Source organism: Gobio gobio (genome assembly GCF_949357685.1).
Source record: "Gobio gobio genome assembly, chromosome: 18".
NCBI classification, from domain to species: domain Eukaryota; kingdom Metazoa; phylum Chordata; class Actinopteri; order Cypriniformes; family Gobionidae; genus Gobio; species Gobio gobio.
The window spans coordinates 42,951,993-42,966,729 of NC_137111.1; the positions used below are offsets into that span (position 1 = coordinate 42,951,993).

The 14,737-nt window shown below is 39.3% G+C and overlaps 2 protein-coding genes across 2 annotated transcripts in view; both read right to left on the reverse strand.

The window, feature by feature from the left end:
- Positions 1–757: 757 nt before the first annotated feature.
- On the reverse strand, positions 758–1,510 carry LOC307141827 (uncharacterized protein; the record flags this gene model as incomplete). Its single annotated transcript, XM_079842279.1, has 1 exon — positions 758–1,510. The coding sequence occupies one exon, from the start codon at positions 1,508–1,510 to the stop codon at positions 758–760; it is 753 nt and encodes a 250-aa protein (XP_079698405.1).
- A 4,956-nt stretch (positions 1,511–6,466) lies between these two features.
- LOC307142444 (uncharacterized protein) overlaps positions 6,467–14,737 on the reverse strand; it is a 120,513-nt gene continuing 112,242 nt past the window's right edge. The window contains exon 4 of the mRNA XM_079843322.1: positions 6,467–7,377. Coding sequence (XP_079699448.1) covers positions 6,623–7,377 — 755 coding nt within the window. The 3' untranslated portion in view covers positions 6,467–6,622. The remainder of the gene's footprint in view (positions 7,378–14,737) is intronic.

Genomic DNA, 14,737 nt, shown 5'->3' on the forward strand with positions numbered 1-14,737 from the left:
GGTCATATTCAAACATACGGCAGCACTCGCATGCATTGAACAAAGTTTACAAAGAGAGAATTATTTGAAAAATATGAGGGGAAAAAAGGACGTTTACACGGCACCCCTGCTCTCGTCAATTTTTGTTTCTTCATTAGATTGTCATAGGTCACTCTGTTTAATTTTCAAGTGGTTAAACAAATTCGTGATGTTCCCTTGCGTTGCAGTCACTACCATGTAGCAAATCTTGCACGTAGCATGTTTCTGCTCGTCGTCTGATTCCTCAAAGCCAAACTGTTCCCAGACAACGGAGTTGGTTTTGCCTTTTTTGCTCACCAAACGCTGCTGTAACTGCCCTCCTTCTGCCATCTTTACTCGCGCCGAGTTTTTAAATTCCAGCGGATGATATGCACACGAGACTCCCGATCTGAGAAAGTTTGTGGCTTCGGGAGGGGCGGATGAGCGCATGCGCGTTTCATTCAGAACGCAAGGCAAAATAATCGTTTTTTCTCGATTGTACTATTTTGGTGATCGTTGGGAGGCAAAATCGAAATCGAAATCGAAATTCGATTAATTGCACAGCCCTATGTATAACTTGAAAAATGTAAACGATGGAGAAAAACAAAACTAAAAAGGAATATCAAGTGTAGTCAAGCTCTTTATTGGCAGTGAACAGGTATAAGTAGATTCAGAAAGAAAAAATATAATTCAAATACGAATAAAACAAATACGAATATATAGAATAAAAAAATCATGACATACATGAATGTGCATTACGTCAACTTTTGGCTGAGTGACATTTATGATGCATATCTAAGGAGTATTGATAAGGGAAAGTCTTTCCACAGTCCGGACAGGAGAAAGGCCTCTCTCCCGTGTGAATCCGCATGTGTTTCTCCAGTGAAAAAAGGCGTGAGAATCCACTTCCACACACGGGGCAACAAAACTGTTTGCTGTCAGAATGATAATCGACCTGATGGCGTTTAAGGTTGGTCTGACTGAAGAACGTCTTATCGCAGTGCGGACAGGCAAACGGCCTCTCGCCTCTGTGTTTATACAAATGACTTTGGAGTGCGGTGGAGCCAGTAAACTTCTTCCCACACTGATCACAACTGAAGCGCTTCACGCTCTTTCGTTTGTTACCCGTGTGGACGCTGCTGTGCAGTTTAAGCCAGTCTTTACGTCGGAAGCCTCTCCCACAGAGTTCACAGGTGTATGGAGCCTCTCCCGTGTGTATTCGCATGTGACGCACCAGGCTTATGCTCTGGCGATACTCCATGCCACACAGCTTACAGATGAATTTTTTACAAGGAGTCTTTATGCCATTTGAAAAGTGGGAGATGGATGGTTTGGCTTCTGTTTTAATATCTGAAGGACTTCCATCTGGCTCCTCAATACTTTTCACTGTATACTGCAGGCGTTGGCAAAAAAGCACAGCTGATCCCTCCATTTTGCTCAGCACCAAAGTTTCCATGCCCTCCTTAGTTGACTCGGACCTCGAAACTCCTAAAAGATTCTGAGAAGGCTTCATGTCGATGCATTCAGGACCCCAGCCATCACCTAGGGAAATAAATTGAATAAAGATGTAAATATTCTGATATATTCCTCAACTGTACTCATTAACCCCAAATTTCCCATAAATGAATGATACAATAACCTCATAAGTTATTTGGACAATTACCACACACTTAAAATATGAAGGTCGTTGCATAAGAAGAAATGTAGTCTTCAATAATAATAAGAGGAATTGAGCATATGTGTGAGTGTAGAAGGAAGTTTTTAGGCACTAACAGGTTAACAACAGGAAAGAGTCAACAGGTGGAAGTCAGTGAACCAATGAGAGTACTTGTTTCAAGATGTAAGAATAAAGTTTTCAGCTAAGAGATCACCCGACAACTTAATCTAAAGTGAGGAAAGAAAAACTTTGTTTTTGAAAGAAGTCTCTTATGCTCATCAAGCCTGCATTTATTTGATAAAAAATACAGAAAAAACTGTAATATTTTGAAATATTATTACTATTTAAAATACTGGTTTCTATTTTAATATACTTTAAAATATAATTTATTTCTGTGATCAAAGCTGTATTTTCAGCATCATTACTCCAGTCTTCAGTGTCACATGATCCTTCAGAAATCATTCTAATATACTGATTTATTATGGAAACAGTTGTGCTCCTTAATTTATTTATTTATTTTTGGAACCTGTGATATTTTTTTCAGGATTTATTGATGAATAAAAAGTTAAAAAGAAAAGCACTTATTAAAAATAGAAATATTTTCTAACAATACAATATACATTTTTACTATCACTTTTTATCAGTTTAACATCCTTGCTGAATAAAAGTATTCATTTATTTTTCTTAAAGAAAAAAGTACTGACCCCAAACTTTTGAACGGTCGTGTGTATATATATATATATATATATATATATATATATATATATATATATATATATATATATATATATATATTTATTTTTTATACAAAAGATTCAATTTTTTTTACTCAGCAATTTTATGTTTTAAAATTTTGAATATATACAATCAGAAAAAAAAGAATATATGTGTAATATATATATATATATATATATATATATATATATATATATATATATATATATATATATATATATATATATATATATATATACACACACACACGTTGGGTTTCTATGTTTTATGGGTACTTTCCATAGACATAACCTACCTACATACCATTACATATCTTTCTGCATTTTAACATTTAAAAAAAACAAAAAACTATTTCGTATAATTTAAAAGCTGTTTTCCTCACATGAACCAACGCATGTTAGTGGCATAACTATCCTTGTAAGGGGACATTTGGTCATAAAATAGGGAGACCCTAAATGTTTAAAATGTGTTTGTCATTTTTGTTTGTCGTTATTTTTCAACTCACAAAAGTTAGTCTTCAAATTTTAAACAATTTTAAATCTTAATAACAAAGCACTTACTTGCAAATCGTCAATATTGTAGTTCCAATGAATAGAACGTTCTGTGGTCTATTTACAACTTTCTCGTGCATGCTGCTTCTTCTTTATTCAAAAGTCCTAAATCCTAAACATACACAGTACTGCCCCCTTCGGCTATTAGGAGGAATACCACATTCATTTGACAGGGACCTTGACTCGGAAGGTCCGTGTTTTTTGTTGTCAGAATACCATGTAGCACCAACACATATGCAAACTTGCCATTTTTTTACTCTTTAGGGTTTACAGCACCATTGATCAAAATATGTTAAAATGGGACAATGAATTATTAGTAGAAGTTATGTCAGCTCACGTTTGCTCTGTGTGGATGTATTGGTGATATTGGTGCTGTGATTCGACCTTGAAGGGAAACGTATTGCATATGTTTTATCTAATGTTGTGTTAGCAGTTGTTGTTAGGCATGTGACCTTGCCAAAGGAACAGTCTCAACAGCCTATGATATCTGCTTACGAATGAGAACTTAATGTATCTATAATTGTCCTTAAATAACCACATTCGCATAAACCTAACAACATGTTATGCGGTCAAAAACGTGTTCCACAACACTGTGTTTTTTGAAGTTAGTCGAAATTCATAAAGCCATTGAAAGTAATTAATGTAAATTTAATGTAATGGATATATTGAATAAAAATGAGGTTGTGGTGGCTTTGTAACAGTCACGTACTGTACTTGTCACTAACTGATGAAGTAAAATGTTCAATGTTGTACTTTTCCCCACTCATCCTCCTGTATGTGGGAAGAGTGGTTGCATCTATATTTCATTAAACCCAGGTGGGGAAATACGCTGCTTCCCTTTTCCATCCCACATCTTCTTTTTTTCTCTGGGCAACTCCCGAATATACCTACCTACACCTTGAACGTGTCCATCTCACATTCAACCCCTGTGAGCAAATTGACAGCTTCCACACATTCCTGCTGTGATTTACACAATAGATCCCGAGAGTTTATCATGTTGCACAATAAATATGGTTTTACATAAATGTATTGAAATTAGTCTATATGGTAAGGAGAAATGAAGGTTAATCTGCAACAACTAAATAAGGTAAATTATAAGAAGTGTAGAAGTAAAGTTTATTAAAAGTTATGGAACGCTAAATTTCAGGATTAAAATACAGCAACACAAATGCTTACATTTAAAAAAAATAGCATTTATTCTCCATTAACTCTCGATTAAAGGCACAATATGTAATTTTCGCCCCTAGAGGTCACTTATTCAAAACAAAGGCGTAGCTTGATGACGCCTTGATTTCACGGAATCATGGGAGTTGTTGTCCTCAGTCAACTCTACAGCCGGTGGAAAAGAATCCAACAGGACTTGGGCAGAAATCATAGTCATGGATGAGCTAATGTATTAAAAATGTATTAACTTTACTGTAGGGATACACCGAATCCAGGATTCGTGTTTTCGGATTCGGCTGAATATTGGGCTTTTTGACGGGGTTCGGTTTCTGCCGAACCTTAGAATTTTTTTCCACCGAACCCTAGGCTTGCACTATGCGCCTCCGCTGGTCGAACGTAATGACGCCGCCATTGATTATGGGAAGGTGTTTACTAGCTGGACCGTTCTAATGCAGAAGGCAGTGAGAAAGTGAAAATGGAACTTGTGATCAGAAAACGTGTTTGGCAGTACTTTCAGTCAAAAGAAGGCACTTCAAGTCAAGCTACATGTTCAATTTGCAATGCCGATTTGTCTCGTGGTGGCATGCACCCTAAACAACAGCCGCTGTTAAAACATTTGCGTATGAAACATCCGAAAAAATAAGAGTTGTGCATGAGGGAATCTACAGACAGCAGCCAAAATGCAGCAACTTCAGGTACGACAAAGGAAGCACAGTCATCCTGGCATGATGTTGCCTATTCTTAATCAAAATTTAATTGAATTAAAAATACACTGCTGTAGAGGTGCTCATTTCGGGTTAATTTTCCCAACCGACAACCGCTGCTCATTATCCGATTATTAACCGTTAACTGATAAGATTATAATTTTCAATTGGCATTAAATAAAAATACGATTGACGAGTGTCTGTGACCCGTTAAAAAGACACTTTTTTCATGGGTTTATTTTACCGTGCAAACAGCAGCATACAGATCAGATAAAATATAAATAAAAAGAATAAAATAAATAGGCGCTAGGCCTACACTAAGTATTTTTCACTTAAATAATTACCAAATTAAGATGACAAAACGAAAATACACTGAATCTGTTTGAAGCTTTGAAGAACCGGAATAGTTTTTTAGTCAAATAAAAATAGCAGACCTACCTCAATCCACACCTTGCATGTTTGTTTTTTTAATGGTAACATGTCTAAGTGATGTGGGTTAGTCTGGAGCACAGCCTGAAAACACCCTCTCATGCCGTTTATACTTTCGTCTGTCTCTGTAGCACGAGCCTCCAATGACTGCGCGCGCGCCTCCTGCGCTCTCCGTTGTGTTGTTCTTTGAAATGACAAAGGGTGACTCGAGGTAATTGTTCTATAAACCATCAGGAAACAGCGGCGAGAAGAACATGTGAGACAATGTTTACTTTAGTAAACTTGACCAAAACCACACTACGAAAAGCCTTAAACAGGGCTTCAGATGGCACTGATGCCCCAGGAATACAGAGATAACGCCTCGCTAGAGTGGCCAGCCTCGGGAAGCGCCTTTCCTTTGCTTTCCACCAGTCAGGAGCTTGTACTGCTGCTGTATTTTAATACTGCATTGCATATTTTGCATTATGAGCATCATTACACTGCTGTGGACGTTGTTTACTTCATTAATGTGTTTATTGGGATAATGGACTGAGGATGGGAATAGGATTCGGTATTCGGTTTCAGCAGAATCTTAACCAGTGGATTCCGTATTTGGCCGAACCCCAAAAATCTGGATTCGGTGCATCCTTACTTTACTGTAGTGCTCACTTTTCTAATAAACAAGTTTTCTTTTTCTAATAAACAGTTGCTCCACTGTTTCCATGGCTTCTACAAAATCATTGATAGGCGACACACACGGTCCATTTCCTGGTTAAATTTGCTAATTTTTCTGGATTTAAACATTGTAATGTAAGTCAACAAAATATATAATATTGTTCTGGTTTTTGGATTTGTTAATCCAAAATCTTATATATTGTGCCTTTAAATCAACCTTTCATAGCAATGCTTAAATGACTTTTAGTAGCTTATTGCTTTAACCCTCATCCTGCCCTCGCAACCTGTAACCAACATGGTTGACCCGAAGCCCTAAATTTATACTGTTTTTTGTCCAGTTGTTCTTTCAACTTAAATTCAAAGTAACTCTCCAAAACCGGCATAACTGCTCAAATCAGCTCAAAATCTCTCACATTGGGTCAATCTGGGTGTCTCTGCCGACCTCTTGTGGATAACAAACAAATAATAAAACATGATATTTCATAACCCTTGCCACTAGATGGCCATATAGCTCTATATTGAGCAAATGAGCTGTTCCACTGGGTCGGTTGGATTTGAAATGAACAGACTTTTAGAAAAATGTTAACATGATTTATTGTTATAAAGAAACCATGTAAATGCTCTTTATTGGCATCATGCAGAAAACAAAGAGTAATAAATAAATAATGGAGCATATTAGAATAAACAGAGTAAATTATAAATACATGTAACATGCATGAATGTGCATCACATCAACTTTTGGCTGAATGCAGTTTACGATGCATATCTAATGAGTATTGATAAGGGAAAGTCTTTCCACAGTCTGGACAGGAGAAAGGCCTCTCTCCCGTGTGAATCCGCATGTGTTTCTGCAGCGTCGAGCGGCGTGAGAATCCGATTCCACACATGGGGCAATAAAACTCTTTTTCAGAATGACAATCAGTGTGATGGCGTTTAAGATCGGTCTGACTGAAGAACATCTTGTCGCAGTGCGGACAGGCGAACGGCCTCTCGCCTTTGTGTTTATACAAATGACTTTGGAGTGCGGTGGAGCAATCAAACTTCTTCCCACACTGATCACAACTGAATCGCTTCATGCGTTTCTGTTTTTCACCCGTATGGATGGCGATGTGAATTTTAAGCCAGTCTGGACGACGGAAGCCCTTCCCACAGAGTTCACAGGTGTATGGAGCCTCTCCCGTGTGTATTCTCATGTGACGCACCAGGTTTAAACTCCGTTGATACTCCATGCCACACAGCTTACAGATGAATTTTTTATCAGGAGTCTTTATGCCATTTGAAAAGTGGAAGATGGATGGTTCGGCTTCTGTTTTAATATCTGAAGGACTTCCATCTGGCACCTCAATACTTTTCACTGTATACTGCAGGCGTTGGCAAAAAAGCACAGCTGATCCCTCCATTTTGCTCAGCACCAAAGTTTCCATGCCCTCCTTAGTTGACTCGGACCTCGAAACTCCATGAGAATTCTCAGAAGGCTTCATGTCAACTAGAGAAAAGATTGAATAGAGATATAAACATTCAGATTTATTTCTCAAATAGCCTATTATTCAATATTTAGTGGTGGTGGTGGTTAATAAAGGTCTTCTGAAGCGAATCGATGCGTTTGTGTAAGAAAAATATCCATATTTAAAACTTTATGAAGTAAATTATCTAGCTTCCAGTCGATTGCCTTCCGTATTCAACTTACAGAAAAAGTGTAACGCCTCTCGCCGTTCAAAATGCTTACGCTACGTCTGACGAGCGTAACTGGTGTGCAATGTCGTAAGCATTTTGAACTGCGAGAGGCGCGGGCGCTACACTTTTTACGTAAATTGAATACAGAAGGCGGTATGCCGGAAGTTTTTTACTTTTTAACGTTATATAACATTTTTCTTTATAAAGTTTTAAATATGGATATTTTCCTTACACAAAAGCATCGCTTCACTTCAGATGGTCTTTATTACGCCCAGAGCCGTGTGGAACAGTTATATGATGGATAGATGCACTTTTATGGACTTCAAAACGAACCAACATTCACTGCCATTATAAAGCTTGGAAGAGCCGGGACATTTTTTAATATAACTGTGTTCGTCTGAAAGAAGATTGTCATATACACCCAGGATGGCTTGAGGGGCTAATTGTCATTTTTTGGTGAACTAATCCTTTAAGAGATATAACCAGTTTAAATGGAAAACATCTCAAGCTGACTAGCTGAAGACGTTACTGTAGCTTTACCCATTAACAGACACTGTAATTCCTTTCAACACAGCGCTACAACAACCATTATTAAACAACCCTTCACAATAGATAATGCTTTACAATGAACTCTGTTAGCAAGCGACACATGGAAATTTATCTGTTCAATAAAATACCTTACTTACCTGTTAAATAATAAAAACACCATCTCTGCGTTGCTTTTACAACAGTTCAAATCCTTCCGTTCTCGCCAGAAAAGCCAAGCCAATGTTGATTATTGTTTTATTACGAGATATTTTGTGTTCTCTTTTTTTTTGCAGCCTCTCCTCTGTTCAGCGTTTTTTTTTTTAAAGGGTGATTCCCTGGAGGTTTGAGCTTTAGCTGCTCAATGCCAACCTTTCTCACTCATTGTGACAACTAACCTCTGCCACTCCCACAGACACATGTAAAGGCAACTTTTCTCAATTCACAGATAGTGGCGGCTCATCAGGGGAGGCCCAGCCTACCCGAAATTTTGTGGTGAAAAAATTGGGAGAATGATAGCCTGACAAGCCAGACCCACATCAAGATGTTGGGTCTGGAAACTCACCATTGACAAGGGGGCGGGATAAACGGTTGTCTTTCAAATTCCCTCTGCACGCAATTGGATAGCGCCATTAACGCGCCACAACCAACCAGAGCAAAGAAGAAGGTGAAGCCGAGCTAACGTTAGTTGATAGACTTTCGCCGTATCCGGTCGGCAAAACTCCGAACATATCTTCTTTTCTTAAGAATGACTTCAGTGCTGTTCTTTGTTATTTTCTCAAAGAAAAGCTTAACTCCAAGTCTTCCAGAGTCGCGGCCAAAGCATATTCAAAAGACCAAAGTTTGTCAGCTTCTTTGTTTACGAGTAGCACGCAGAACCTCCGTAACTCTGCCGTGACGTGCCGCCATTATGTTAAGCCCGCCCACCGACTCTACACACGCTGTGATTGGCCTGACCAGAGTTTGGTTTTTCCAGCTCTCAGGTCTACCGAGAGTTGTTAGACTACACTCGCGGCAAAATACATTTTCTGCCGCTAAGGTGCGTCTAGATTTCTAGGCTAGTAGAATGACGTCAATAAAATCAATAGTAATGCATTTAATTTCATGTCTCAGGAATTTCTTGTTTGTAATTTCACCGTTAAAATATTACTGAAGTCGGAACTGTCGCTGCTCCTCCACCGAATGTGCCTTTCAAAAAACTTTGCTAAGGCTCGTCTGATGTGAGTGTTGTGGCAAATAAACAATAACAATTCTGAATAAGAGACAAATATACAAATTGTCTTTGACGAGGTTTTTTTTCTTGAAAGAAAAGGTCAGCAGTCATACATACCCCTTTTCCACGAAGGCAGTGCTGGTGCTGGAGCCTAGTTTTCAAATCGGTTCTGTCTTTCCACACCCAAAGCACCAGCTCCTAACCAGGAAAAGTGGTTCTTAAGTAGCACCAAAACATTGCTGGTCTAGAAGTAAGAACCGCTTGTGTCAGGGGCTGGAGGTGGGGTTACCATGACCAACAAGACGAACATAAACTTGAGATCCGCCATTTTTGAAATAGCCGCTAATGGAGCTAATAGCTGCTGCTCGTTTGTAATCTCCGTCTATACAAATTACGGCGAGCTGCACGAATGTGTTGGATTCGCTTTGTTTTGATGCCGATGTAGGATCGTAAAGCCATGTGCATCAATAGTAATGCAACGTTCGCCATTGTTGATGGAAGGCTTGTTCGAGATACAGCGGTGCTGTGCAGAGACCGATCGCCGTATGACGAGTCCAACGAGAGCACACGACTCCTTATGCTTTTGATTCACTAATGCAGTGTTTTGATATCACACGCTGATCGTCTGCGCAGCGCCGATGCATCTAAACAAGCCTGGTGTGTTTGTGTTTCCCGCTGTCTCGCTAGCATTGCTGAGAAAGATGAGACGTATACAGTGACGTAAGACCTGGCTCTGTGGTGGCTCTCTAGCCTGTGGAAAGGCAAACCGGTTCTTAGAAGGCTCCTCAGTCGAACTGGCACTAGCACTAGCTCTGAACTAGCACCCGGTTCATTCTGGTGGAAAAGGGGTAACAGACATTCAGAGTTGCTGCAGAGTGTGACAAGGAAGCAACCGTCGCAAGGGCTGTGCCAAGTGTGAGACCGCACAGGGCCTCGCGCAAAAAAAAGTTAATAAATAAAAGTTACAGCTGACTTTAAGTTCATATTTTGGCCTTCGAAATAATATAATAGTTAAAAGACAGCTAAAAGTGAGACTATGTGTATCTTTGTGCTGTATTATTCTGCTTGTTAAAAATGTAGCCCATTATGCAGTAACTTACAATATTGCTCTGAGCGTGTGCATGTGACAGTGATTCATGCGTATACATGTCAGTCAGCACGACATTGCACGTCAAGTACATAGAGACAGCTTTTTCCAGTCCATTTTAAATTCTGATTTTGGCCGCCTCTGAATGGTTCCAACCATATATTACCTGAGAAGTTCTGAGAGAAATCCACTCTCATTCAAGGATGTGCATTTATTGCATGGATAGAGAAAGCATGGATGCCTGCAGGATTTCATCTGACGGCACACACAAAGGGTTTTTTTTAACACTAAAAGGTTAAAGATGCACTATGTAAAAATGTCAGTAAAATATCCGAAAACCACTAGGCCAGAGTTATATATTTTGTTCAGTTGAGTACTTACAATATCCCAAATGTTTCCAACTATTTGTAAATCGTGAGGCCAGCTAGTAGTTGCTGTGCGAGTAAACCTCACTCCTCTGATCTTAAGAGATGCTCTAGCGACTGATGCTAGAGTTTGCATCCTTTAGCCGCCTTGTTAGAGCGAACGACTCTCATTCCGGCGGACCTGGGTTCGATCAGGGGTTACACTATTTTAACCAAAGAACCGAGACGTGTGAGGAAGTCGCCTGTTGATTGCATCATATCTGCGTTACCTTCGGTTTCCGGTTTTATTTTGCAGAAACGCTTTACTCTCACTGTAGTGTGCAACAAGTGTCATAGCAGCCGCTGAGAGAATGCACAGAGTAACATCATAACTTCATTTTCAACACACTCAGATGTATCTAATATGATAAACAGAGCTCCGTTACCTCATACTCAAGACCGGAAAAACAGAAGTTGCGCCGCCGACTGTTATAAAATTCCCACTGCTCGCGAGGAGTGTGTTGCGTTCATCTTATTAACAATTGCTCCTGCGGCCTTGCTCAGCTCCCACTGCCCTCGGTCCTGCTCTGCTTCATACTACAGTAACGTTAATAATCACATCCATGAACATGATTTCTGCCCGAGTCCTATCCCAATTATTTTCCACCGGCTGTGAGTGTCGTGGAAAATTTCGAAGTCGCAAGTGTCCTTTCAGTTCAGTCAGTGAAGAAGAAAATCTCTCAGAAGCAAAGTTCCAGGTCTCAGAAGGTAAACTGTATTGCCAGAACAACAAAGTGAGATGCCAGCTGATCATCTGAAGTTCTTAGGGTAAAACATCATCTTATATACTCTTTTCTTATCTTTATATGTCCAATGGGTACTTTCCCGATTATCTTTTCTTTCTAGCTCCACCTTGGCTTTCGCCACCATTATAATCAATCTATACAATTTGTTTCTAATGGTGGAAAGTCCCTTGCTTTCCATTTTTAAAAAAAAAACATCATTAATCAGCATTAAATCATCACCACAAGGATGTATTTTGAATTTACAGGTGGTTCCCATACATTAAGGGCCTTCCCTATCTGATGACCCTGCATTTCTCATGCTCCCAATGTTAACATTCACAAGCTCTCAATGTCAACATGTTTTTGTGAAATTCTCCAACACGAGGTGAAGACCAAGGGCCCGTTCTTCGTACCTCGCTAACTCAGTTAGCTGGATTTGATTGTTGACGATTTGGCATGATCTTGGATTGTTTGGTTCTTCGAAGCTCATCCTGGACTTGCTTTCATAGTAACAGGTCCGTAAGCTTAAACCTGCTCGGGAGCAGGCTTATTTCATGTAAACAGGATTAGATTGCATCTTGAGGTGATACTTAAAATCTGTCCCAGCCACTGCTACTTTATTACAAGTGTGCATTACTGAACCAGGGGCAATAATAATAATTTTAAATAATAATATAAAAATGTTTTGTATAAAAATATATTGTATATGAGAATGTATAATGTTGTGTATAATACTATAGACACAGCCACTTGATTGAGCAATTTATTTGTGATGGAATAATTAATTTATATAATTTTGTTTTTATTGGTTTACACACGTTGTACAGTTAATCTGAGCCGTGCATTAAGTGATCACGGATATTATGGGAGTGGCTTGATGCAGCGCAAGAGAGGATAATTTTATCTTGACCCATAAGAAACTGTCACGTTACAAATCTGCTTCAAATTAAATTAAAAATTAAATTACAACATTGAAATAAAAATGTAAAGGGTGTACAAATAATGTATAAAATCGTGAATATAAATAATTGGTAATCATGTTTAAAAAAAAAAACATTTATCATTTATCTATTATAACTTTTATGTTGGTTTGGTGGTTTGGCTGTTTCCTTATAAAGGTTCAGAAATTTGTGGGGGTTTTTTGTGTAATTTGTCAAATTTTTGCCAGGTGGCTTTTTAATTATATGATGTCATTACGTTGCTGTCTTGACGCCAGCCAATCGCTGCATTGCTGATCGTGGTTTCGAGTATCGATGCATCTGCCCTCTTCAGGGAAAAAAAAGAACGCTCAGTAATCTCAGATCATTTAATCCAGATATTTTAATCCAATCCGCAAATTCGTTTGAAGAACCAAATTAGCCAGAGATCAGTTATCACGATTAAAAGATCTGGGATCTGTCAAATCATCTTAGATGTATTAAGCGAGGTACGAAGAACGGGCCCCAGATGTCCCAAGATTCTGTGCTCAAACTTGCCATCATCAAACTACGCCTTTGTTTTGAACAGGAGACCTCTAGTGGACGGAAAAGTTACATAGTGCATCTAAACAAGCATTTATAGCCTATGTATAGCCGCGTTTCCACCGCAGGAACTTTCCCCAGGAACTAGGATCTTTGGGGTGGTACTCGGTGAGTTTCGACCGCAGGAACCAGGGTCTAAATGAAGTTCCGGGTAAATATTTCCCCCTCCAAACGGCCCTGCTCGCGAGGTAGTACTTTTTCAAAGTTCAGGAACTTTCGGGGGTCACACAGCATTTTATTTCAACCAGCATTTTTAAAAGTCTTTTGTGAGGTTCGTTCTGCGTTCAGTAAATATCAGTCTTGCTCTTTCTGTCCGATGGCGCGCGTTCGTCTCAGCAATCTCACGGTCAATGTCCGTAATAGCTGATAATAACATACGTTGTCTTATTTTAAATCTAGCTTTACAAGCTTTCAGAATACGCTTTAGTATCAGTGCTCGTCTCTTTTCCGCCATTTAGTTAATTACCTCTTTAGTAAACCAATACATAAATAGCAAAAGCAACGCTGCTTGTATCTCCTCCACACTTGTTATTGTTGCAGACAGTATCGCACAAAAATGATTACTGTCCATCGTTCCTGACTGGGAGGAACAGTCGGGTGCAGTCCCACGTCTCTGAGCTAATTTGCCTAATCTTCACGGTACTTTAGACCGCAGTGGAAATGGAGACAGTAACAGGTCTTCCCGTAAAAAAAGTTCCTGGTACAAATTGTTCCGGGTAATTTCGGTGGAAACGGGGCTTATTACCATCAGTGAGAGAGCAACAGTACTGCAGAACGAGTGTAATTCGTAGCCACACAGGCTAATTCGTGACATTCATTTAGCGTCACATTAGACATCTTGTTCAGACGAAAACAACTGAAAAACAGGGCTGGTTGTTCTCTCGATAATGTCTGTTTGTTTTACTGATTGAGAAATTGCTTCAGATGATTCAGTGTGAGAGCAGTCCAAACGAACGCGAGTGAATTCAGAACGTTTTGCAAACGCGTCTGACCAATTCATAATTTAGAACATTATTTATTCGTCAAAAATGTGTGTGCAGTTCAGTTACCCAGCTGTTAAACTGAATATATGAAGCAAAGCCCCCCACCTCGCACATCAAGTTTGCACTGGGCCTCGCACCCCCCTTGCGATGGGTCTGGCTCCCTCCCACATTTATATCTCTCTAACAGGGCCGAAGCCTCTGTCCAACTGCTGTTTTCCTTAACATATTAGGAACATGTTTACCACTTTCTATACATTGAGTGAGCTCTTTTCTTCCACATGCATCTTAAAGATCAATAACTGTTCTTTGTTCTATTAAACAGAGAAGCATGTGACACCACATGTAGTCCTTGTGCATTGTTGTGCTTGATTTCTTTAGGCTAGACCACATCCTGTTTTTCTCAGTTTCTGCCTCTCTAGGGGGAGGCAAATCCACAGCCGAAGACTTGACCACCATGGTTTCACAGTGGTTTGAGTGTTGAGAAAGAAAAAAAATAAGTAGCAGAGAAGCCCGTCCTTCCCTGGTGTATTAACCAACCATAGCAGAGACGTAAATTACCTGATATTAATCATGCTCAGGCTGATTACGCACCAACTACTTTAATTATGGAGAGTAGGCCAAGAGAAACTGAATGTTTAATCGCCAACACATTTACCAAGATACCATTTGAGCAGCAGCTTACAAAAGTGTATGCAATTTCCCACAAAAACTATCC